The 25,869-nt window shown below is 41.8% G+C and overlaps 1 protein-coding gene across 6 annotated transcripts in view; it reads right to left on the bottom strand.

The window, feature by feature from the left end:
- Nucleotides 1-856: 856 nt before the first annotated feature.
- The window catches only part of LRRC8D (leucine rich repeat containing 8 VRAC subunit D), a 145,906-nt gene continuing 120,893 nt past the window's right edge, over nucleotides 857-25,869 (bottom strand). For all 6 annotated transcript variants that reach the window (XM_020988786.2, XM_020988783.2, XM_078156560.1 and 3 more), the window contains one exon: nucleotides 857-8,115. In XM_020988786.2, coding sequence (XP_020844445.1) covers nucleotides 5,531-8,113 — 2,583 coding nt within the window. In that variant the 5' untranslated portion in view covers nucleotides 8,114-8,115 and the 3' untranslated portion in view covers nucleotides 857-5,530. The remainder of the gene's footprint in view (nucleotides 8,116-25,869) is intronic.

The following is a 25,869-nucleotide window of genomic DNA, read 5'->3' as shown; positions in this document are numbered from 1 at the left end:
CTGGCTCCTAGCTCTGCCCTCTGGGGCCAACCAGAACATAACTAAACCCTCCTCTATAGGGTCAACTTTATGAAGAGTAAGATGGACAGCCATAGGGGTACCTACTGCATTGATGAATTTAGTCAGCTTCAGACACGGCACTCCAGTGAACTCAAGTCTGGGGTCCCTAATTATGTCACTCAGAGAGAGGGGCTTCAATGCTAAATCTCAGAGGGTGGTCATCTGCCAGCCTTGCCTCCCCTCAACCCCCCAACCACATACATTAACTAGGTACACAGGGAAAGCATGTGTAGCAGCAAAAGCACCCACAAGAAGTCAGCAAATTCTTTTCATCAGGCAGTTTAGCTGCCACTGTATTTTTATGAGCAATTATCAGGCAATGACTGTGGAGGCAGGCAATTGTGAAGGAGGACAAGTGGACCCAACAGACTGGGAGGCAAGCTCACCCAGCACCCGGATCTTCAGCAGTGGACAACCTGTATTATCAATGAAGCCCTCTAAGAAGTAGGTGAGCTACCTCCGGCCAGTGCCAGTTCAGGACAGCTTCCCAAACGCATCTCTGGTCATGCTGCTGCCCCATGGGACGTCACCGGAGTGCCAGAAGAAAGCATCAGTGTTGCTACCCTTCCCTCCCCTTCCTTGAAATTGTGTATGCATCATCAAAAAGACTGATTACATGCAGCACTATGAAAATAGGCATAATGCTCCTATTCCACACTAAAATTTCTCTAATTCTCTATTTTCATTTGCTAGGTTACTTTAATATCATGATTGAGAGTCATTGGCCATCTGCAATGCTGGTCAGGAATGCGGCATTCAAACTAAGTAACTGTAAAAATGGCAGAGTTCAAAGAAATCATTTTAATAGTTTATTCCATTAAGCTAATAGAAATTCTGCAGTCCAGGTATACTGCTAGTTTCTATTGCATGGAGACAGCTAATGCCCATTCGTTTTAAGCCCAAAGTGTTGATTAAAAAATAGACACTGCTGAAGGGTGATTCTAACATCGAAGAACAGGTATTAATGTTATTCTCCACACCCACCCTATTTCCTCCCATTAATTTTGGGAGTTCTGCTGCTATAGAGACTTCTAATCCCAAACAGCGATTATTGTGAGCTCCAGTTAGAATGACTCAACATTCACGGACATGGTGAATGGTTAAGGGACGCTTTGGTATTTTAACCAACTTGAAAAAACATCCCCAATATATCAAACACTGCTAACAATGTAGGAGGGCAGGTTAAGGCACGTGAGATGTCAGCATAGCATATGGTCCAAGGGATCAAGGGAAATGGATGGCGGAAGGCTATAGAAGCTCCACAGCTATAGCTCCCCGTCCATCTCTCGAGTTATCTATCAATAGATACTGGTATAGAGTACATATGGAGCACGGAGAGAAGAGTGGAATGAGGCTTGGGTGACAGTACCTATTACCAAAAACTTTGTCATCTGTCACTATATCAGATGAAATCAGAATAATCCCTCCAAGGGAAGGCTGGGAAGCAGGAAGTTCCACATTTTATCCACCAAGCAAACTAGTTGGTCACCTAGAGCTTCTCCATGCCACAGGTATGAGGATCCACTACTGGGCTAAAGCCATCAGGAGAAGTCTATGGACCCTTTCTCAGAATAACATTTTAAGTGAATGTGTAAAACAGAATACACAGCATTACAAAGGAAGACAATTATATTGAAACAGAGTTGTCAAAAAAAACAATAAATTGCAAAGACCCTAGGTTAAGAATCCTTGGGCTATGTAAAAGCTACTGACCTCCAGACAGCTAATAAATGTAAGCAAACTTAATGCCACCCAACTTTGTTCACTAGTTTCACAAGAACACCTTAGGCAAAAAATTACAGAAAGTTGCCAGTTCCATAAGAACAATGTCATGAATGAGAGATAGGAACATGTTTATAGCAAGGTTTTGCAACATCATGGTGGGCTCAAAGATCTGGAGGCACAAAGGAACTTCCGAGGCCACCAAGTCCAAAGTCCTTATTCTATATTTGGGGAAACTGAGGCCCAGTTTCAGTGACTTGCCTAAAGGTGCACAGGAAGTCAACCTAAAGGAGGGGAGGTCGCCGGGCTACTGAGTCAGTGCTCCGTTGTACCATGTTGGTTTGGTTATAATTTATTACTGATGTTGTTGTGCTAAGATGTTGCTTGCTGGAATGCTGGTTCTGGGAAGCTTGTATTTATCAAGTACAGAGATGGTGCTAGGTACTAAAGACAGAAAGAGAAGTAAGACACAATCTTTGTCCTCATGGAGCATTCAGCCTTTGCTCAGTGCTCCTCTAAACCAGAATAATGAGGTTTTGCAATCCACAGGCCTCAAAGGACATGAAAACAGAGTCCTTTTAAAAAACAACAACAAAATGATGAGATTCACATGTAACAACAGCGATCACAATACAAAATTAGCCCTTAACTTTTCAGCGGCATGGTTGGTGCAACTCAGATACTCTTAGTGTCCCCTCAGCATCTTGTTCTCCTAAGCCAACAAGCAAAGATAGAAGTGATAAACTCCTGTGATCAGCAGATGCATGTTGCAGGTGTTAAATCTCGGTAAGGGGCTGGTCCTGAAACAGCTTGACCTCTCCCTACCCTCAAAGGCTCCTGGTTCCCTTAAGGGCTGGCTGGCTGGGTGGAGAATGTCTGACTTGGACATTGGAACACACATCTTTTCTCATGAAGTCTTTTCAACCCTTTCTTTTGGTAAAACCTAAGGAAGCTAATGTAGGTCACGACCTGAAGGTGGAAGCTAATGAATCGGGCAAAGGTTCATTCTTTTGGGACCCATCTCTGGATAGACCCCATTGTTATGATGGATGGCCACAGTTCTTACCAGGCACAGGCAAAGATATGAATTTAGTTTTATTCCTTTCTTTCTGCAGTTTTGCACATGGTGGCAAGAAGTTATGAAGACATTGTCCGATCCTTCATTAACCCTTAAAATCTGGCTAGCTTAAAGACAGATCTTCATCCAAATAATCCTTTAGCATCTAGAGCAAAATATTCTTTGTGGTGCTCACTCATATCCTAAAGGATAATGGTTGTTCTTTTTTACTCACTGAGGCCAAAGGAGACATTAGTACTGCTTTAGTCAAGGGTAAAACTCTGTATTTGAATCAATGCTATTACTCAGAGACTGACTAGGACCTTAGTTTTGCTGTCAACCTTTGGACACTGAACTGCCTGCCTCTCTGCCAAAGGACGGGCAGGTAATGGGATATGGGTCCGTGGGTGGGGATAAAAGGAAAAGGCAGTGGTGAGAGAGAGAAGTCTAAAATTCTTGGTGAAAGCAAAGCTCTGGCATTGTGGAATTATTTTAAGTGCCAAATATTCATGCTTTTACTTCACTGTTAGATGAATTCTGTTTTTAAAAGAAGCTGGGTCTTGGGATTCTCTGGGGCAGAAGACATATACAGAGAAAAACAAATATAAAATGCTGTTTTGGAACACAGCTTATGGGTAAAGAGTCAACTGATCATCCAGGAATAATAAAGCAAACTGGCTTTAATTCTGAAGGTGAAAAAAAAAATCAACCAAAAGCACATTAGACAATCTAAAAAGGAAACAGCAAAAAGCCTTATCTTATTACAAATATAAAAATGTTGAAAGGCCAACAGGGCCATATGACAAATCAGGACATGAGAAAAGGAGTATTACATTCTTCGACAACAAAACACAATGAAATGAAATGAAGGGCAAAGTCTAAGTGCTAAGGGAAAGCTGGAGTCGTAATATGTATTTAGCTGAGTAAACATCTGCCAAAATATGAAAATGATTATACTCCAATGGACTGAAGATGGCCGTCCACCAGTTTTGAATTATCTTTCAAATGAATATTTTGTTTACTGGAGAGGACCTTGGAAGTCACCTGGCTAAATAATGGCCCACTGGGTTTAGAGAGACTTAAAAATATTTGGCAGTGATCTTATAAGCCATTACCGGACATTTGAAGAGAGTGACCGTAGTACGCCCTGAGAGGTGAATGTGGCTGGTATTTCCCTAGATGTGACCTTACTCAGACATGGTCAAACACAGGAAATACAGCTTGTCACTAAACTGTATAGGAAAGGCTAACATTTTCAAAAGCAGACTGAATTAAAGTCCTATTTAATTTTTTCACTTGTTGCTATCATAGAGTATTTTAATTTACTTTGAGCCAAATGTACTGTGTGGGATCAACTGCACAATTCTTTATTTTGGTGAGGTTATGGACAAATTAATTTTCATTTCTGAAGGATGCACACTTTCCAATTAATGGTAAACCCATAAGATATTGATGGGAGGAGAAGCTGTTAAAGGCTGTCAACGGCTTTGTAAAAGTACCCACTAATAACCAACCATGACTGCACAGGACTCATGATGAAACATGCTACCCACCTCCTGAGAAGTGAGGGGCCACAGAGGGCAGAATAAGCCAAACATAATCTTGGATGTGACCAATGTAGGAATTTGCTTTGATTTACTATATGTGTTTGTTACAAGGCTTTGCTTTTCTTTCTTTTTTAATTGGGCGAGGGGAGGTAGGAGAGAGAGAGGGAGGGGGGCAGATTTTAGTTAATAGAAAAAATACAATAAAAGAAGTAGCTGCTACAGAGAGGATGTGTATTTCAAAAAAACTTTTATTTTTTTAAAAGTCACATCCAATCAGAGCAGCATGTGATAGTGCTTAGAGAGCTGGTTTCAAAGGAAGAAGTGGATTCAAGTCCTGCCCTTGACATATACTGACTTGTGACCCTAGGCAAGTCACTTAACCTCCTGGTTGACTAGGCAAGTCTTTTAAACTGTATGAGTTACAGAGAAAGTGGTGGAGGGGTTCCTCACCTGAGAATTTCCTGTACCAATGAAATCACAGGGGTAGCCCCAGAGCCTGGTCTCTTTTCTACATATTATAGTCTCCAGAAAAATGAGAGCTATAAAACCAAGCTCTGGCAATACCCTGAGTCAAATATGTATTAGATGCGTACATTTGATATGGAATAGAATTTGATCCTTTTAAACTGAAGCATAAAAGGAAAGCCATAGTAGCAGAACTACCTCTCATGCATGGGCTTTTAGGGGCTTTAGTTAATCCAAGTATTGGTCTAATGGTCAGGCCTCCAATAAATACAGACACCTAGGGAGAGGGTTGTATAGTAAGAAAATGTGGATTTAATCATTTACTTTAGCAGGCAAGCAATTTGTAAACATTCAACAGCGGCAGCATCCAAGTTACAATTTAAAAAGAAATCGAGATTAGTGATTATAATTTGTCCTTCCCACCAAAAAAAAAAAAAGAAGAAGAAGCAGAAAAAAAGATTTGGAAATGTTGTCTTGAAACACTATGAACACGGAACACTCGGTTATGCCTCCTATCAGGCTTCTTCTACTCATTCTCATTCTCGCACTCTCTTGCTCACTCTCTCTCCTTTAGAGGTGTCTCTCCTCCTAATGCATCCTCTTGCAATAACTCATATACAAGCATTTGCAACCTAGAAAGTCTCTCCCACCCATGGGTGTGGGTATGTGCGATCTCCACTCAGATCCCGTTTGCGAAAGGGGTATTTGTGTCTTGGTTCAATGCTTCCTTGACCTCTGTTGGCAACGTGTCAAAGAGGTGATCTTCCACCACAAGCCCACTCTTCTTGAGGAGTCGACACTGACTTAGTTGGGCTGGCAGGCGGTCTAAGCAATTTCCCTTCAGTTCCAACTGAGTGAGCTGTGATAACTGACCAATTTTTTCTGGGATTGAGGTGATACAGTTTTGCCCCAGACTCAAAGTCCTCAATTTAACGCATTTAAACAACTGTTTGGGCAGAACGTCCACTTTGTTCCCGGTGAGATGCAAATGCTGCAGGTTCTGGAGTGACCCTATTTCTATGGGGATCACTGAAATGTTGTTGTAGCTCACGTCTAAGCATCGGAGTTTCTGTAAACTGAACACTGCCCCGGGCAAGGACTCAAGCTTGTTGTTGGAGAAATAAAGTGACTCCAGATTCTTGACGTGGGTAATGGAGGGGGGAATGTTCACAATTTTGTTATGCCACAGTTTCAAGCAAGTCAGTCTTTTCAAATGCTGGAAACTGATGATTTCCTCAATTGTGCGTATGTTGTTGGACTTCAGATCCAGCTCCTGCAAATTGGAGAGGCTGAAAATGGCATGAGGGATCCTCTCCAGCTCACAGTTCTGCAGTTCCAGCTCGGCTACATTCATCATTTTCTTAAGGCTGTTGAGTACCACAAGCTTAGTGCCGTCATTGTGAATGACTAACTTGGTGAGATGCGGGGCTACGTCGGTGATATTGGATGGAACTTTGGTCAAATTGCTCTTCACGTGGAGGATTTTAAGGTGCCTCAGCTCCCGCAGAGACTCCAGCCCTATCATCTTATTGTTCTCCGAGTTTAAGTTGCCCACCAAGTACAACTCCCGAAGGTTCTTCAGCAAGTACACCCAGGCCGGGATCTCAGCCACATCGGTGAATTTGACATGAAGGCATCTCAAGTGGTCTCGGAGGAAGCTAAAAGCCGTCTGTTCCACCTTGGCGGGGCAGTGGCAGAGGTGAAGCTCTTGCAGGTTCGTCATCTGGGAAATCTTAGCTGGGATCTTGGCTTCCGGGATGAGTTCCAGCTTGAGCACATCAAGGTCTGTGAGGTCAAACACAGCGTCGGGGACCCCCGAGAGCATAAAGAGGTGCAATTCTTGCTTGTCTTGGGCATTGCGAGACACGTGCTGCCGGAGTTTTTCAAAGGTCCACTCGTGATTTAAGCTAATTTCCCTAAGCTTATTTTCACTGACTTCGGACAAGAAGACACCAAAACGCTTGGAGTACAGTTGGTCATACTGGTCGACCATATGTAGAAGAAAGGCAAAGTCATTCTTGACGTCCGGAATATCACTGAAACTGCTCTCTTCCCTCACCTTTTCAAAGGAATACTCTTTCAAAGGTATCCGAAACAACCAGAAGAGGGTGTAGAGACAGATAAAACCATAGACGCAAATAATGGAGATGTAACTGATGAGCAGCTTTTTCAACATATACGCCATGTTGTGAGTGCACTCAAACTCCTCATAGCCAGTCAGGTGCTCCACTTTGGGCTTGCAGGTGTGCTCAAAGCTGATGGCATTGACAAAGTTAGCAGTGTAACACAGAATGAAAATGAACTTGGCTGTCTTGATAACAGTCTGGACTACGTACAGTTTATAAATCAGGTCGCTGTCTTCCACGTGGGCGCGGAACTTCCTCACCTTCTCAAACAGGGCTTTGGCCTGTTCTCCGTCTTTTTTATCTAGAATAGTCATGCTAGGGACCTCGATGACAGGCTTCTCAGCTGAAAACTTGAAGCCAGTTTTGCTGATCATGGGGGTACTTGCACTGGGGCTCCCTTCATCGCTGCTGGTGGACACATGTTTCGGTAGAGACTGGGCCCCAGTAATTCTCTGCTTGTTCTCCTCTGAATCTTCACACGCTGTTTCAGACAGTGCTTTTGTAGTCCAAGGAGATTCAAAGCACTTTCCTAATATAGAAACAAAATGTTCCACTTTTGAGCACGTTTTGGGATATTTGAACCAAAAGTTGCTACTGACCATGAGAATAATAGTATGTATTAGAGCAAGGTAGGGAAAATACTTGGAATACCATGGAAGAGCAACATGGTAACACATCTGGTTAATAAATACGTATTGTTGGAAATCCAAGTTAGTTTTCCGACCTGTAGGGTCTCTGATCTCCTTTCTCACCTCCTGATTTGGGACAGGGGAATCTGTGTGAGGAGAGCCAGCCCTGATGAGAGGTGAGCCAGGGGTTACTGCAACTGCCTCATCAAAGGATGTGGGTCTGGTTGTTCCCCGGCCTTGGTCTTGCTCTGTGGAGACTTCAAACTTCGGGACATCAGTGGTCACATCAGCATTTCCTGACACGAGGTGTGCTTTTGAATTTACTGAGGATGGCAACACTGGAAGGCAGACCACCTGATCTTTGGTAAGCTGCATGGTTCCGGCAAAGATGGCGACCATCAACATAACAACAGCCAGATAATCCATAAATACATCCCACCATGGTTTCAGGATACGGTAAGTAGGCTGGATGTCATTGAGAGAGGCAACTTCTGCAAGGGTGAACATTCCTGGAGAAAACAAAAACAAACAACCCATTACTACAAGGAGGCAAACAACTCATTCATTTTTCTCTTTTTAAAAGAACTTCACACTGGTCAACCACTTTTGGCATCTATCCCGTTAGCCAATATAAGCTAAGTAGAAACTGAGGGATGAATGCACGAGAGCCCAAGGGATGTGCCTGGAAACAGAGGAGAAGAAACAGAGTGAAGCTATTTTAGCTCTTTCTTTGGCTTCCTTTCTTTGCCTCTCAAGGGAAAAGGAAACTAAAGAATGGAAGTAGGAGGGATAGCAGGAGGAAACGAGTAAGGAGGTATTTGTTAACCTGAGTATTGCCTGAGCATCTTCTATTTACTAAGTACAGTGGGATATGGGACACTTCTCTGTCTTTGGGAATTTTTCACTTTCCTTATCTGTAAAATACCAGCACTGGTCTAGATGAGCTCTGAGGTCTCTTGCTGGCTCTAAATCTATAATACTATGATCCTACTTGGGCACACATATCTACACACAAGAAGATAACTAATACTATAAGGCAGGATTGGATAAATACTAAATAGGTAGTATATGTGTATGTATATGTTCCTCTCTCTACCCTATCTGCTGTCCTGCTGTCTATCTAGTCTGTCTGTCTGTCTGTCTGTCTATCTGTCTGTCTGTCTATCTGAAAGGCTTCACACTGGTCAGCTCCTCATAGCAGGGTCAAGACTTATTACAAGTATGCTTCTGCAGTAAGCTTTACCAAATGAGATAATGCTATGTACGTGTCAGCTATCAGCATCATTATCAGTAGGAAGGGTGGATAGTTTCCACCATAGCATGATTTCCTAGGTATCAGGCAGGCCACCAAGTCCCCTCTCACATGCAACCCTCCCCCTCCCAATATCTTCTTAGGTTTACGAGATTTAGAAGAATGGGACGTTAGAACCTAGGGAACGCACAGAGCCACGTCAAGGTGCCTGATGGTACTTATTCCTCCATATAATCAAACTCAATGCTAAGTGTTCACTAAGTTGCAAAGCCCAAAAAGTGGCTTACTTGAGCCAGATCATTAGTCTCCCACAGATATGTGGGCCAAGAGTTACTGGGAAGACTGCATAAGGGCAGAGACCTTTAACTTATTCTGTGTCATGGACCCCTCCTCACAATAAATTTTTTTAAATGCAAAAAATAAAATACGGCAGATTACAAAGGAAGCTAATTACGTCAAAATGTAGTTATAAAAATATTTTTAAAAAGACAAGCTTACAGATGCTAGGCAAAGAAGCTCTGGGTTGTGATTTCTTGCTGCTATTAAAGTTCTTCCTGATGCTGCACAAAAGATAGTTTAAAATCTACAAACATCTGCATCTGGCTTATTATCACTGAACATTACAATACCAATGTAACAACTCCAAATTTAATTACCTTAATAATTGCTGGCCTTTTCTCAGAACACCCACAGACTACTTAACAGAGTCAATGTGGTGGCTATAGCATAATTATCCTGTTTCATTGTTTATCTTGTCTTCAATTTTTTTTTTTTACCAGGCTGCTATCTGTGGAGTATTTCTACCCTGGTCTATCACCAGACTACCCAAAGGGTCACCATTCATCACCAGCTGGCAGACATAAACTCCGGACTTATTTACAGCAGCAATTATTTACAGCACTCAAATCATTATGCTTTAATCCTTTCATGAAGAAACAAATGTTTAAGATGGCAAGGAATACAAATGGAATCCAAACCTACTTCCCTAATAACAATATACTTAAACCAAGTGTTTCTTTACTTGTAATTTGGAAGTTTCAACTTCTCTGTTCAAATCATATGGTCACCACATCCTGCTTTCGTAGGAAGTTCTGAGGTTCCAGTTTAGCTGCTATATTTGTATTTGGTGTCCTTTATTTCAAAAAGCATTAGTATGAATTAGAATGAAACTAGCAGGGTTATTTAAAACTAACTGGGCCGTTCAAAACAAAAACAACATGGTGAATGCCTAAGGTTCTGAAAGGTAGTACCTACACCCTCCAGCATATAAATCCATTCAGGGCCAGGACCATGTCTTACTTAGCACCAGGAACTATCAGTATGGGACCTTGTATGAGGCACTCAAGAAGTATTTGTTTATTCATCTTTAAACATCTACCAACATGTATTGCCCAGGCTTAAAACCTGTTGTCTGATTATTGCCACATTTTGTATGGGTGTACATATCTTATACCTATGTGTATAAATATACATATAGTATACACAACATAGATCACATACATTTTTATTATCACATAATTATATATAATTGTTATTGTGTACATATATATACATACACATACACACACTTTTCTTCTTCTCCCCACATCCTTTAATCAATTCTCACATACATACACACAACTCTTATATACCTTTCTCACATATATGCACACACATATAATTCTCATGTATATATATATATATATATATGTATATATATAAAATTATAAATGTATACTTACTAGACACACACACACACACTCACATGTGCGCATATACACACTCTGAACAAGGTTGTAATCAGATAAAAGCAAGGGGGGAAAAATTACATGAAAAATCCAGGATAAAGAGTTAAGAATTCTGATCAATGCAGTGATGACATATAATGTCTTAGAAGGACTGGGAAACTGGTCCTCCAGCTAACCAGAAGAGGTGACACACTAGAGGTATGGAAAAGAGCAAACATTTTCAGACATGGTTAAAGAGTTGAGATGATTTGCTTGATTGTAATTATTTGTTAAGGGCGGGGAGGAGGTATTGTTGGTAGAGGGAAGAGAGTCACTGCGAAGTAACAGTGACATAAAAAAGGGAAATTAATAAAACAGTTAAAAAGAAATCAAACCTCTGTTGGGACATCCAATGAATCAATCAATAAGCACTTATTAAATGCTTACTATATGCCAGGCATTGTGCTAAGTGCGAGTGAATAAACAGGTAGAAGTGAAATACTACAGAGTAGCATTAAAGTAATCTCAAGGGCAAGGCACTAGAATATAGGTCTGCCAGTCAGTCAGTCAATAAACATTTACCAAGTGCCTCCTATATGCACTGTGTTAAGCTAAGGGAGATGGGAGATGTAGTATCCCATGAGAGAATGGCAAGCAGGCCAATATTGCTGGACCATAGAATAAAGTGCTAGGAGGGGAGTAAGGTATAAGACAACTGGAAAGATAAGAAAGGGTCAGGTGGGAAAGAGCTTTAAATGCTAAGCAGGGTGCTTCATACAAGGTGTCCCAAAAGTCTTTGTGCAGTTGGAAGGTTTAATAGCCGGGTGACATGTTGTATTCAATCCTGGAGGTAAGAAGGAATGTCTACAGTTTACTAAGTGGCAGGAGGTGGTAGTGATGACATGGTCAGGCCTCAGTTAAAGAGGACAGACTGGGGCTCAGAAAGACTTGAGATAGGAAGAGCAATTTAGAAATGACTGCCATAGTCCAGATAAAAGGCAATGAAAGCCTGAATTAGGGTGGTGGAGTGAAGGGAACACACAGGAGTGATACAGTGGGGGGGAAAGAAACAAGACTTGGCACTGGTCAGACAGGAGAGAACCAGAGAGAGCTGTGGGATGCGGATGCTCTGAACTTGGTGACTAGGAGGACGGTGGTGCCCTCAAGAAGACTAGTGAAGAATTCAGAAGAGGGAAGGACTGGGGGAGAAGACAACGAATTCTGCTTTGGACTTGTTGAATCCGAGATAAGGATTTGACGCTGAGTCTGAGATGCTCAATATGCTGTTAGTGATGAAGGACTGGAGATCTGGAGAAAGATTAAGGATCTCTCTCTTTCCCTCCTTATGTATGTGTGTGTGTGTGTGTGTGTGTGTGTGTGTATATATATAAAAAAATATAAAATATACATATTATATACACACACATATACATGTACATATATATCTATATAGACGGGGTAGATATAGATGATAAACTATTAAATCTACATAGACATACAACTATGAATCATATGCACAGACAACTGAATCCATCGAAGTTCAAAATGGTTACCAAGGGAAATAGTGTAGAGAGAAAAGAGGAAAAAAATAAACCAGGACAGAGACCTCAAAGTTAAGAGGCATGCCAAGGGGCAGGTGGTGCAGTGGATAGAGCACCAGCCCTGAAGTCAGGAGGACCTGAGTTCAAATCCGGCCTCAGACCAAACACTTGACACTTACTAGCTGTGTGACCCTGGGCAAGTCACTTAACCCCAATTGCCTAAAAGCCCCCTCCAAAAAAAAAAAAGGCATGCCAAGGATGAAGATACAAGAAAAGAGAATGAGGAGAGGGACGGACAGGCAGCGGGAGGAGAACCAAGAGAGGACAGGGCCATAAAACCCAGAGAGGCAAGAGAATCCAGGACAGAAGGGTCACTGAGAGGGGCAATGCTTCTGAGAAGTCAAGTAGGATGAGGACTGAGAAAAGGCTGCTGGATTTGGCAATGTGAGAAATCACCAGTCACTCTGAAGACAGCTGTCTTAGTTGAATGATGGGGGTTAGAAACTAGACTGAAGGGGCTTTTGAAGAGAGGGAGAAGAAAGGAGATGGAGGCCCAGGTACAGATCACAGAATAAACACCTCTTGAGAGCAGTGACGATTTTTATTTTTATATTTACATTCTGGGATTAACACAGCACCTTATACAGAGTGCACCAATGGATCGAGAGTGCTGGAGGCCTAGAATGAAAATCACTTACTAGCTGTGTGAACCAGGGCAAGTCACTTAACTCTCCCCATATCTGTAAAATGGGGATAATAATGGCACTACCTACCAGGGCTGTTGGGTGACTCAAATGTGATAACACAGGTAAAGTACTTTGCAAACCTAGATGCGCTGTAAATATGCCAGCTATTATCATTCTGTACGTGCTTAATAAATATTTGTTGAACTATTATTAAATTCTTGCCTATGACAGAATACAGGAAAATCCGCTAGATATTTCTTTTGTAAGCACCTTTTTTTACCTGTTCCTCCAGCATTCTGATAATAAGGCAAGACCAGAAGTTCGGCGAAAAAAGAGACTCATCTTGTTTACACTTTTGTCTCCCAGGGCCTAGCAGAGAAGGCCATGCAAACCATAGTTGTTTTATAAGGTTTGCTGAATTAAACAAAGAAGAGATTTTCCCCCTTAATTCTAGCTTGACAAGCAGGATAGTTAACGAGAGCTTTTTAAGGGCAGTAACAGGGACAGGCCACCCTATTTTGACTATGGCCCCCAATTCTGCATCTGAACAGCAGACAAGATGAGAACACTGGCCTATAGATAAACAAAGGGTCAAAGAATCCATCCCTGGGTACTCACTGACTTCCAAGGTTTGTCAAAGGAGACAGGATTATGAAAGTAGGTTATCTTTGTGGCCTAATTACAAAAATGCTTGCTTCAGCCCAACTTGGTGGAGGGAGGTTCGGGGGAGGGGGGAGAATGATTATCCATGAACACATATGTTGTATGTTGTCTTTTATTCTCATCTACATGGGATCTTTTCTGCAGTAAAAGGAAAATGCCGTTTCTGTATCATAGACCCTTCTCACTGTCTGAGGAAGTCTGTGGACCCCTTCTCAGAATAATGCCTTCAAATGTAGAAAATGAAATACAAAAGGATTACGAAGGAAAGCAGTTACATTAAAATACAGTTATCGAATCCACCCTTCCCCAATAAAAAATAACCAAGAAGCCACCCAAGCTCTGAGATATGTTCAGAACCCCAAAGTGCTAAATACAAAGATGGTGGAATTGTAACATCACAGGGATAATGGCAGGGCGACCTCTTCTCCCTTATGCCCTCCCCCAAGGTGGGATGGGCCTTCCAAAGTCCCCAGCCTCGGGTATCCGGAGCATTGCTAACCAGGGACACATCTGCTCCCCATCAAGTCTTCACATCCAGTCCCCCTCCCCCAGGAAGCCAGCTTTAGCCCCACCTCTTCCATTGGGCCTTTCCTCAGATTCTTCACAGCTTTCCCCCCTGCAATATCTTTGTATTTATTTTGCATGTTTTTGTACTGACTTCTCTGTGTACATGTTTTCCACAGCCTCCCCCTATCCCGGAGCACAGAAGCTCTCTGAGGGCAGGGGCTGCTTACAGTTTGTTTTTTACTCCCCGACGTTAACACAAGGTCCGGCACACAAGAAGCTTGAGAGAGGGAAGACCCCAGAGACCAATTAAAACAACCCCATCACTTTACAGATGAGGAAACTGAGGCCAAGGAAGGCTGGACAACTCGCCCGATGTCTTTGTAAATGTCAAGAAGGAGGATTTGAACCCAGGTCCTTGGACGCCAGAGCCAGTGCTTTTTCCCTGGTGCCACAGTAGGCACTTAATAAATGTTTACTGACTCAAATGGAATTTCTAACTAACAGGAAACCAGTCTAAACAATCAAAATAATTGTTTTCAGCAAAATTTACTTAGGCCAATGGAAAGGCAGTGTGGTACAGAGGGATGTAAGGAGGCTGTGTGGCTAGGGGCCACAGGTGTTGGATCTAGGATCAGATGACTTGGGTTCAAATCTCAGTTCTTCTACATGCTAGCTGTGTTGACTCGAAGTCACTTCACCACTGTGGACCTGATGGGGTTGGGATCTAGACCCCAGAAAGGAAAAACCCTAGATTTTTCACATGAGGCCAAATCTCTGGTGTTCTCCTGAGGCTATAATCCCATCAACTGGCCTCTCATTGTGGCTACACCCAAATCTCCCCTCCATTGTCTTGCCTCCCTATGGCCCCAGGCCACTTCCCACCCTTCCTAATTTTATTATCTCGTGGACTACTTGGCCACTCCTAGATCCCTCCCATAATCTTTCTGTATATAAGGTCCATCTTGTCTCCATTAAGATGCTGAGATTCTTATAATCTAGCCACTGCTCAGATTCTTATAATCTAGCCACAGTTTACTAATGTTCAGACTCCTTAAGAGTCTGTCCAATATGACAATGTTCTAATAAACCTTGTCTTTGGTTGAAAGAAGGCCTGGGTCGAATTCTTTCAGACAGGACCCACATGTTGTGATATTGGGGTCCCAGCACCCCTGAGCCCCTAAACTATATCATTTTGGTGGCCTGTACGGGGAAACTGCCTAACCCCAAGTTCTTCTCCAGCCAAGACTGGAAGGTATGTAGGCCTCCTCTCTAACAGACCTTGTCTTTGGCTGAAAGAAGGCTTGGGTCGAATTCTTTTGGACAGGACTGTGTGTTGTGATATTGGGGTCCCAGCCCCTCTGAACCCATAAACTACATCAGACCTCGGTGTCCCCATCTGTAAAATGGGGTTGGATTAGCTGGCCTCAGGGGTCCCTTCCAGCTTTAGATTTGTGATCCTAGCTAGCAAAAATAACAGATTAAATGAGAATGGCGGACACTCATCTAGAGAATACAAGGCTCAACCCCGTGGGCCTGACATCTGTTCTTTTCACATCAACCTTCCAATCAGCCTACCTGAGGTGACTCAATCAGCCAATAAGCATTTATAAAGGGCCTACTGTGTGCCGGTTGCTGTGCTAATGTCGGAGGACACCACAAAAGGCAAAAACACAGCCCCTGCCCTCAAGGAGCTCACAGTCTACTGGGGGAGGTAACATGCAAACAACTTTGTACAAACAAGATCTGTGTGGGAAGAATCAGGGGGAAGATGCTAACATTCTGAAGAAAGGATGGGGAAGGCCTTGTGCACAAGGCAGGATGCCCGTGGGTATCAGCATCTCTGCTTTATGCATAACAAATGAAGTCTGCCAGAAGGGAAGTAAAGATTTGCCCACAGTCACACCACTACTAAGTGGTAAAGGCTGGATTTGAACTCAGGTCCTCCTGACTCCAAATCCAACAAGTTTCCAGTGGGGCAGGCTACTACTCATAAACAAACCTCACACCAGCATTATCCTTTCACGTTTACTTGACAGGTCAAGTTGCTAAACAAGAGTAACTAATTTCTTCAAATGCAGCTGAGTAGTCTGGGGAATAGGGCGCTGGGCCTGGAGTCAGGAAGATCTAAGTTCAAATTCTGTCTCAGACGCTTACTAGCTGTGTGACCATCACCATGTCACTTGACACTTTGCCTCAGTTTCCTCAACCATGAAATGGGTATGATAAATAGCACATACCCTTCCCAGGGTTGTTGTGAGGATCAAATGAGATAATAATTTTAAAGTGCTTAGCACAGTGGCTGGCACATAGTAAACAAAAAGCAGACTTTTTTTTAAGAGGCAAAGAATTTTCTAAAAGAGAAGTTTGTTCATTAGTTACGGCAATGCTTAAGAGACAACAGCTTGTAGAATTCTGGAATTTGCAATAAAAACAAAGAGTCTAGAACAAGGAAATCATAAGGCAGATTTCATAAATGAATAGCTGTACCAATCTACTGAGCACCTACCGTGTGCAGGCTACTGTCCCAGGAGCTAGGAACACAGGTGGATGGAGACTGGCTCCTTCTGTGATGGCAGTTACAAACATACCCAGCTACTCCAAGAGAAGAATTCTAGGACCTCGCCCTAGCCTCAGAGTTATGACTCAGGGCTATAAAAATCTACATGCACACTGACAATTTGTAAATCCCCAGAGTTGTGTTTAAAATCTAAATCTCAAACTAGAAAAACAGGCTCCCTTCTTACTCAACCTTTAAAAACCAGGTTCATTTATCTGCATTGGAGCCCAAGATAACCTCATTCAAAATAACTGTGTCAAATATTTTTAAGAATATTAAATAGAAGGATCAAATGTCAAGTTTATCATATAAAATTTATTTAATGAAGAAAGTTTAAAATACAGATTTTGATTAAAATACAAAAGGTAAATTGTTGCCTTCATTTGATTGATCAAAACACTTAATTTTCCAGGTCAGCAAACAGCAGAAACTACAGCAAAATATCAACCTCCCTATTCTCTTACATGATACACAACATGCCTTACACTTTTTTTTTGGTGGGGGTGGGGATAACATCTCCTCTTTTCCTTAGGGCTTTCAAAAGCATAGGTTTTTTTTTTTAATTGTGTTTTTAATGAGCAAGTTGGCTGATACAGTCTACCCAAGGGACAGATGAAGGGAGAAACTCAGATCACTCACTCTCTTTCACCTGAAATTGCTAACTAAAAAAAGCCAGGGGAGATGAAATCTGAATTCAAGAAGAGGTTGGATAGACTTATTGTACTCTCACCATCTGCTTCCCCAATCAAAATCTGGAGCTCAGAATTCAGAAGGGAAAGGAAGAGTATACAAATTGTTGATTGCCAGTAAATTTAAAAAAACAACACCATCACAGTAAAAGGGACTGGCTTTTTTCAACATCCCCATAAATTACAGATCACACCTATTTTTAGTGGTCACAGAGGAAAGTACAATTCTACAATTGGCTGGCACTGTATGTTTTATAATCTATACCTAGATGTCATTTTGATTCTTTTAGGAACATTTCATTAATTAATTATATACTCTGATAGCTGTGCTCATGAAAATATCCAGGTTTGGATACCTCAAAAATATCTTAACTGAAAAACATGCCTTTTCTAGAGTCCACCTTTACTGAACTGTATTTCCCTAACACCACTGATTTGTACCAAAAAGTGCCTGGCCTGGAGTCATGAAGACTTGAGTTCAAATCAGGCCTCAGACACTCACTAGTGACCCTGGGCAAGTCACTTCACCCTGTTTGCCTCAGTTTTCCTCATCTGTAAAATGAACTGGAGAAGGAAATGGCACCCTAAAAATGGGGTCATGAAGAGTCAGACACAACGGAAATAACTGAACAACAACAACAGAGACCATACTTTTGTTTCTGGCCCACCAAAAATTTTTAAATGTCTTTGCAGTAGATAGTGCCCTCCTCAAATCCAGGGACAGTTTTTTATTTTATTTGTAGCATCCGCACTTAGCACAGTGCCTGCCCGGCATGTAATAGTAATAATAATTAATAAATAAAAGTAAGCACTTAATAAATTTCCTTGTTGACTCAATGATAAAAATTACAAAGTACTATGCAAGAGGGCTTTACATGGTAACATTCAGATATCTCTTTTACAAGTTAACACTAACCACAGGGACAAACAATTTAAAAACAGATAAACAGCACACAGGGAGGGAAAACTGCAAGATATTAAATTTAAGTAAATGTTAATCGGTCTATGAACAATATCCTCAGAGCTTTCTAAATTATTTCGAGGGTGAAATATGTGTCAGCACACTGATGCTATTTTCCTGTTCCTTCCTCCTCTCAATTCCAAAAGTCAAGGTCTATTTCTGACAAGATATAAATGGCTATCTGTCATACTCATGCACAACACAGTCTACCCTATAAAAGAGAGTTTTCAAACTTCATTCCACATGGTCCCTGACGTGAAAGCTTCTTCCATAAACCTCTATTAGCAAGTCCATTTCCCTGAAGTCAAAGTTATCCACACGAGTCCATGTCTGGCCTGACACCTTCATGGGTGACAGTGGGAGAGGAAGTACCTTCTGCTCAGTCATCTCACATGGAAAAGGAGGGATCTGTCCTGGACCGCTAAGCTTTTTTTTTTCCTCCAACCTCTAAATCTATGGTCCCATAATCCAGATTTAAGCCCTGGCTCTGCCATTTATGACTTGCATATCCTTAGGGTGAGACACTCAGGACTCTGGGACTCGATTCTCTCGTATGTAAAATGAGAGGACTGGATTAGATGACCTTCCAGGTGACTTCTGGCTCTAAGTCTTATGACCCCATGCCCCACAAGCAGTAGCTCACATATACTTAGATCTTATGGTTTCCAGAGAAGAAGTAAATACGACATGAAATTCATTATCTCATAAAGTTGAAAACTGTGTTTCAGGGCTGCCGACATGGGTCACGTCCAGCCTGTTTTGCCCATAGGTCACGGTGGCTCTCTACCCACTCCCCAAATACTGGTATCAATACACCTTCATTTTAAAATAAACAAAAACTATTCAGCACTTTTGCAGGAGGTTCACAGAACAACAACCGGATGTCAACTTAAGAAATCTGACGATCTAGTTAGGTTGGAGCATTGCCTGGGACCAGTGGTGTGACTGACGGAACCTCTGTCTCAATTTGGGCCCCATTTGTCTATGGGCCCTAGAAAACCCTTGGACTGTCCTTCAATTCTCCCACTTGATCAAGGAGATCTCTGGCATTCCCCTGAGGCCATGATTCCATCAATTGGCCTTTTGTTTTGGCTACACCCAATCCTTGACCTAGCCTGGCCCTCTACTGTCTTGCCTCCCAGTGGCTGCAGGCCACTTCTCACCCTTGGTCCTATCTAGGCTCCACTTCCCTGGAATTCTATTATCTCATAGACTACTTGGCCACTCCTAGATCCCTCCCACAGTCTTTCTGTATATAAGGTCCATCTTGTCTCCATTAAGATGCTCAGATTTTCACAAACTAGCCAATAGCTCACAGATGCTCAGATTCCCTGAGAGTCTAGCTAATATGGCGAATCTTCAATAAACCTTGTTTTTGGCTGAAAGAAGGCTTGGGTCGAATTCTTCCGGACAGGACGACATGTCATGATTTTGAGATTCCAGGACCCCTAACCTTTAGACCTCATCATGACCAATGTGGCTAACCAGCCCCTAGTGCTACTCCCAAAGGGTCAACAGGAACAGACAAAGGAACCTATTCCAGGTGGGGCCACCAGCCCTAGGGTACCTCAGCTCAACTGTGGGTGACAGCTCCCTGAACCAATTGAATGTTCTCAACCAACTTCTGGAACAGACCAAAGGGATATCAGGCTTGGTGAAACCTACCTCCAGATTCCTCCCTGGGGTTATGTCCCCAATCACCCCCAGCAGCATTCCAGGGGAGTCCCCTGTCCTCTCATCTCCTTCCCTACCAGATCTGGTAGTCCTTTGTTCCAACCACTGCCATTTCAACAGGGAAGCCCCTCGAAGAGAAATGAACTCTCTCTGACCAATGTCCATGTCCTCCTGCAATCTATGAAACCTCGCTGAGCTCTTCCAGTGACAGTCTATGACAAAAATGGTTTCTGCAACCCCTTTCACTTTGCCAAGGAATGCCCAGCTGGGCGGCCAGATGTGCTGGTGGTTGGGGTGTCCATGATGAACACAGCTCTACTACCTGTCAAGAGCATTCCAACAATCAACTCATTTACTATCTGGAGAGGCAGCTGGGTGGCACAGTGGACAGAGCACATGAGGATTCAGGAAGACCTGGATTCAAAACTCTCCACATACATTTCCTAGCTGTGAGACCCTCAGGCAAGCCTCTTAACCTCACTTAGCAAATTTCCTTATCTGTAAAACTAGGACAATAGTACAATTACCTCTAAGGGTTGTCTGACAATCAAATGAGATAACATATCTAAAATGCTTTGCTAACCTTAAAGAGCTATGTAAATGTTTCCTATTAGCTATATTAATGGAGGGCAGGGATGTGACTACATTACAATAGAAATTTCTCAAAAATTGGAATACTTCTATTGGGTGGGTGACCCTCACAACACATTTACCCTCCTGATTATGTTCTCCATAGGTCAGTATCCTAAATAGTTTGCATTCCTCCAGTTAAAGTGCTCCTTTGAGGCCAATCTATCTGAGGAGACCTACAAGAAACAGATGAGAAGACAGTGACAGTTTCTGTGGTTCCAACAATAAATGTTGTAGGAATTTAGAATTAAGAGGGATCATCGTAGATCGATACTGTCAGGGAATAATTCGTGGAAGAAGCAGAACTTCATCGGGCCTTTATGGGAGAAGGAAAGTGGGCACGTAGGCAGAGAGAATAGAGCAAACAAAGCATGACGGGAACTAGGATGTATGTGGTGACACGGCAGATGACTGGGCTGATCAGAGCAGGGTATGCATTCTGGAATTAGTAAATTGGAATTCTGGAGTGGGATTAGGAATTGGATTTTGGAATTGGAATTGGGAAAGCTGGCTAAGTAGGGTAGCGCCTGAAGGCGAGAAGTCTTCAAAATAAAACAAAGGAATAGACTTACTTGCAGGAGGCAATGAGGCACCATTGAAAGTTCTTTAGCTGGAGAGTGACATGATGAAAGCAAAAGATAAATCTGGCCAAGTCACCAGAGGCCAGTGCATTTGGCAAGGAAGACCAGCAGAGACAATTACTGTTGTGGTAATCCAGGCACAAAGTGATGAGATGGTAGGAATGGAAATGGAAGCCACTGAAATGATAAATCTACAGGGCTGGGGAATTTTGGATATTACTGAAGCACAGAATTTTAAGGGACTTCAGAAGACATTTAGTCAAACTCATTGTTCACCAAGAATTGCTTCAAATACAATCCCAGTAAGTGATTTTCCAGGTTGAGTACCAACAAGGAAGAATCCATTACTCTGAGATAGCTCAGTTCACTTTGGAATGACTAAGAAAATTTTTCTTATATCCAGCACAAATATTGACCTGTCACTTTTATACCCTGTTCCATCTGGGGCCAAGTGGTCCACACGGAGACCACTGGAATACCTGAAGACATCTCTCCTTCAGGCTAATTGTCTTCAGTTTTTTTCAATAGTCTCATATATTGTGTCCTCCATTTTTCTCTCTACCCTGGACACCGTCTTCTGGATAAGATCCAGCCTGTCAATGTCCTCCCTACAATGTGGTGCTTGTAACTGAACATAAGTCTCCAGAAAACCTCTATGGAACCTTTCAACTCTAAATGCGTGACCCTAAGATGGGGTGGTCTGACTAGGGCAGAGAGGCATCTAGGATGAAGAAGGAAGAGTCAAAGTTGACTCCAGGTTGCTGGGAATGGTAATATCATTGACAGAGAAAGGGAAGGTGAGATAGGGAACTGCGTGTACTGAAAAAGAAAAAACAACACTGTTTTTAAAATAGTCTGCAACTTAAACTTCATACTAATTCAGATTAATGAAGAACCAAATTTACCAGCCCCAAATTCCTTTAAAAAGGCCAAAAACAAATAAAAACCAAATAAAGCCCAAATTGAACACTCTCCCAAGATATGTGGTGAGTGCGAGCAGGTACTTTACCAAAGAATCACATCACTGAAGTTATCACCAAGGAGACATGATTCACAAAGGAAGTGGATTGGCCATGGAGCCAGATAACGTCAAGAGACCAAAAAGAAGGCCTCCAGTGTAATGCAAAGACTCTCTGTGGAGGATTTCTGGCACAACATGGGTAACAGTTCCCCACTGTAAGGAGGTGTGTATGGACTGTGGCTTGCCATACATTAAGTTATCCCCCCCCCATATATCCCAATAAATACAAATATGCTTTTATCCTAAAACACATGCTTATTTGCCTTGGGCAAATGGAGGTTTGCAAGGCTACAGGAGAATTTTTGTTTTAGGCAGATCACAGAATTCTAGACTTAGAACCGGAAAGGAACTTAGAGGTCATCCAGTTCAATCTTCCTTATTTTACAGTTGAGGTCAGAATGACTAAGGGGGTTGGCCAACGTCACACCGTCACTAAAGGGCATCGGGTCTTCTCTGCCCCCAAATCCAGGTGCTTTCCACTGTACTTCTGTATAAATTCACTTTTTTTTTTAATGGGTTCACATGGTTTTTTACTCAAGGTGTTTTAGGCATTTCACTTTTGTGATGGGGAATAAAAAAGAAAAAAAAAACTAAAACAAAAACCAACTGAGGAGTGACCCTTGACAATTTGTTTTAACGTGTTAAATTTATCAAGTATCGATGTCTCAAAATGCCTATTAGTTTAAATATAGGGAGAGCCTAGAAACAGTAAGATATTTTAGACTTACTAGCTGTGTGACCCTAGGCAAGTCACTTAACCCTAACTGCCTAAAAAAAACAAATTTAGGGTAAGATGAAACTAAATGACTCAAAGTTTTATAGCTCTAAAATCTTATAAAAGTAACAGAAATGAGCCATCTGTGAGGCTCTGAGGAGGATATCCTCTTCGGAGAAATATGATCATTCTTAAATGTTAATGTTTCCTTCCTACTGGGCACAGGCAGGACCAATCTTCTAGCAGAACTCAAAGAAATAGATTTTTCTAGGTCAGGGTCAAGACAGGCAGCTTGGTTATGTGTGAAGCAGTACTTACAGTTCATTATTATTAAATAACAAAGGGCTTAAGGGTATAAACTTTACAGGATACAGGTGTGAATACCATAGATTTGCCAAGATTTATTAGCTGGAGGCTGAGCAGAGGGATTTAAATCTCTGTCATTTACTAGCTGTGTGACTTTGGGTATGTAACTTCCAGACGTTTCCTCATCTGCAAAATGAGAGGGTGGACTAAAGGATCTGTAGGTACCCTCCCAGCTCCAAATCTATGATCCTGGTTGTAAAAACAAAACAACCCCCCCCCCGACCATACTCTACTACCTCAAATCAAAGTTCTTACGCATGTTCTAATTTCTCAGAATTGGCATCATAAGATACCCTAAAGCAGATATGCAAACTTTCAAGCCCTCTTTTTGGTTCATAAAGACTAGCTACCTCTTAACCATTTTCAAAGCTTTTTTAATATCTTTAATATTCTGAAATAGGTATATCTTTATCTGGAGGCTTTTCATTAAAGTAGTTAAACCATAAATGACCTATCTCTGGCTCCTTTCACAATAACCTGGCCTTGTAAATAGCACAACTGGTCATCAACTATGGCGGAGTGGCGTAAGAAAGCCATGTGGTGTAGGCCGCTAACTATTCTGCACATGGTGACAGGGGTTGAATGGGTTGTGCTGCCCTGTAAGAGTCTACATATATGTTTATAGCCTCAATTACAAAGTTAAACGCCTATGGCCACTGGCTATAACTTGTATTCATTTTGTGTTTGATATATACATGATATCTTCCCTATTAGAATGTAAGTTCCTTGAAGGCAGAGACCATAGTTTTTGCCTTTGGTTACACCAACACCTGCAACAGTACCTGGCACATATATATAGTAAGCACTTAATAAACGCTTGTGGATTGACTGATAGAGAGCTGGTCTCTGATTGAGAAAGAGCTAGGTTCAAATCCAGCTATTGATACGTCCGGGCTCTGAGCCTGGGCAAGCCACCTCTCAGAGCCTAAGCAACTTTGTCAAGTAAGATAATATTTGTAAAGCTCTTAACACATTCCTGGCACATAATAGGTATTATACAAATGTTTATTCTCTTTTCTATGATATAAGTTGCGAATAGATAGAAATCTGCATTGGTATAGGATATTTCCTGACTGGGAGGTTCCTTTTGCCAATGAAATAAAAAGTCTAGTCCAAAAAATATAAGTATTTGTGCTCACTTCTTGTTTTCTATACAGTATTACATTTGATCTCCACAAAAACTTGGTGATACAAGTAGCTTATGATTATCTTCATATTCTATATATGGAAGCTGAGGCTAGGAAGATTAAAATTATACACAGAAGGTCATCAAATGACAAGGGACAGATTTGGGTCTTGGGCCCAGATAACAGAAGTTATCTAGTTCAACCAAACTGAAGTTCAAAGAAATTAAGTGATTTTTTTTTTTTTGCCCAGGAAGTACATGTAAGAGCCAGGATTTTAAGCTGAATCCTATGACCCCAAAAACGGTCGTTCTGAGTTTAGGCAGCTAAAATTTCTATAAACCTTGTAAGTCTCTTTGGAGAGATTCCTCAACTATTTCTTCAAGAAAGATTTCTGCAATGTATTGGCATAGGATATAGGCACAGGATTATTCTTGAATAAGAAGTCTAGATCAGAAAAGATTTTATACAGAGGACCAACCAAATTATGCGTCTTTGTTAACAAGGTGAGCTGTGTTTATTTCCACCAGATATTAAGGCAATAGAATACAATGGATCAGAGGCAAAAAAATGGCCTCTTTCCTGACTAAGGATATTTCTTACTGTCCACCCAGGCCGTGGGGGTCAGTACCAAATATTAGAAGAAATACAAAGAGGAAGAGGCTCTATGGGGGCTGCAGGATTCTGAAGACAATAATCAAGGAAAACAAAATAGAAATCATCCTCGCAAAAATACCAGTGATGCCATAGTAATACTGCTCAAATCCTGCAATATGACAGGGAAATCTCTCATGATCCACAGCAGCCTATACGAGTGGTTCTAGCATCTGACTCTACTGCCCATCACAAAAATATCCTAACCTCTGATAAGAACAAGCTGACACATTTATTTACATGACTTTTACTATGAGTGACAAAAGCTAGAAGAAATGAGTAGAAAAACAGCTAAGGACCAAAGCACTGCCTTTTCCATAAAATAGCTATAACTAATCACAGGAGCACAGACCTAGAACTGGGCAGAACGGTTGTTGATATGCACCAGGAAAGGGGATTTTCTCCCCAGAAGTTCCCTTTACCAATGAAATCCTAGGTTTGGAGCCAAGAAAATCCATTACTGTGTGTGTAAAAGGAAATTAGGAGATGTGTGTGTGTGTGTGTGTGTGTGTGTGTGTGTGTGTGTGTGTAAGTTATTTGCCTTCCTCTTTGTTTTGATCAACATAAAAGCACGCCCAATCACTGAAGTCTCTTCTACAAACCAAAGACAAACACTCTGCTTTGTAAAAAACAATGGCCCTCCACATATGGACCACAATGTGTTTTTTAACTCCAGATGTGTGGAGGGGCAGCGCTGCCCATTTGCATGTAGCCCTTCTAGTGTTCCTTTTGAAGACCAGGATGACAACCCCCACTTCATCCCGCCTAGCTGAAATACCCTTTGTAAAGGTCAATCATTCATGAAGGGAGGTTCTTAAAAAACAAAAACAAAAACAGGCTGCCTAGGCTAAAAGCAAGGAAGGTGGGAAGATAAATGCTTATTATTCCTTGAGATAGCTTTGGTAAACAAAAGAAGCCGATTTTCTTTCCCTCTGG

Source organism: Phascolarctos cinereus, unplaced genomic scaffold, assembly GCF_003287225.1.
Source record: "Phascolarctos cinereus isolate Bilbo 61053 unplaced genomic scaffold, phaCin_HiC Scaffold_5;HRSCAF=322, whole genome shotgun sequence".
Classification (NCBI taxonomy): domain Eukaryota; kingdom Metazoa; phylum Chordata; class Mammalia; order Diprotodontia; family Phascolarctidae; genus Phascolarctos; species Phascolarctos cinereus.
The sequence above is the reverse complement of the archived record's forward strand: the minus strand, read 5'-3'. Positions and strand labels throughout refer to the sequence as shown.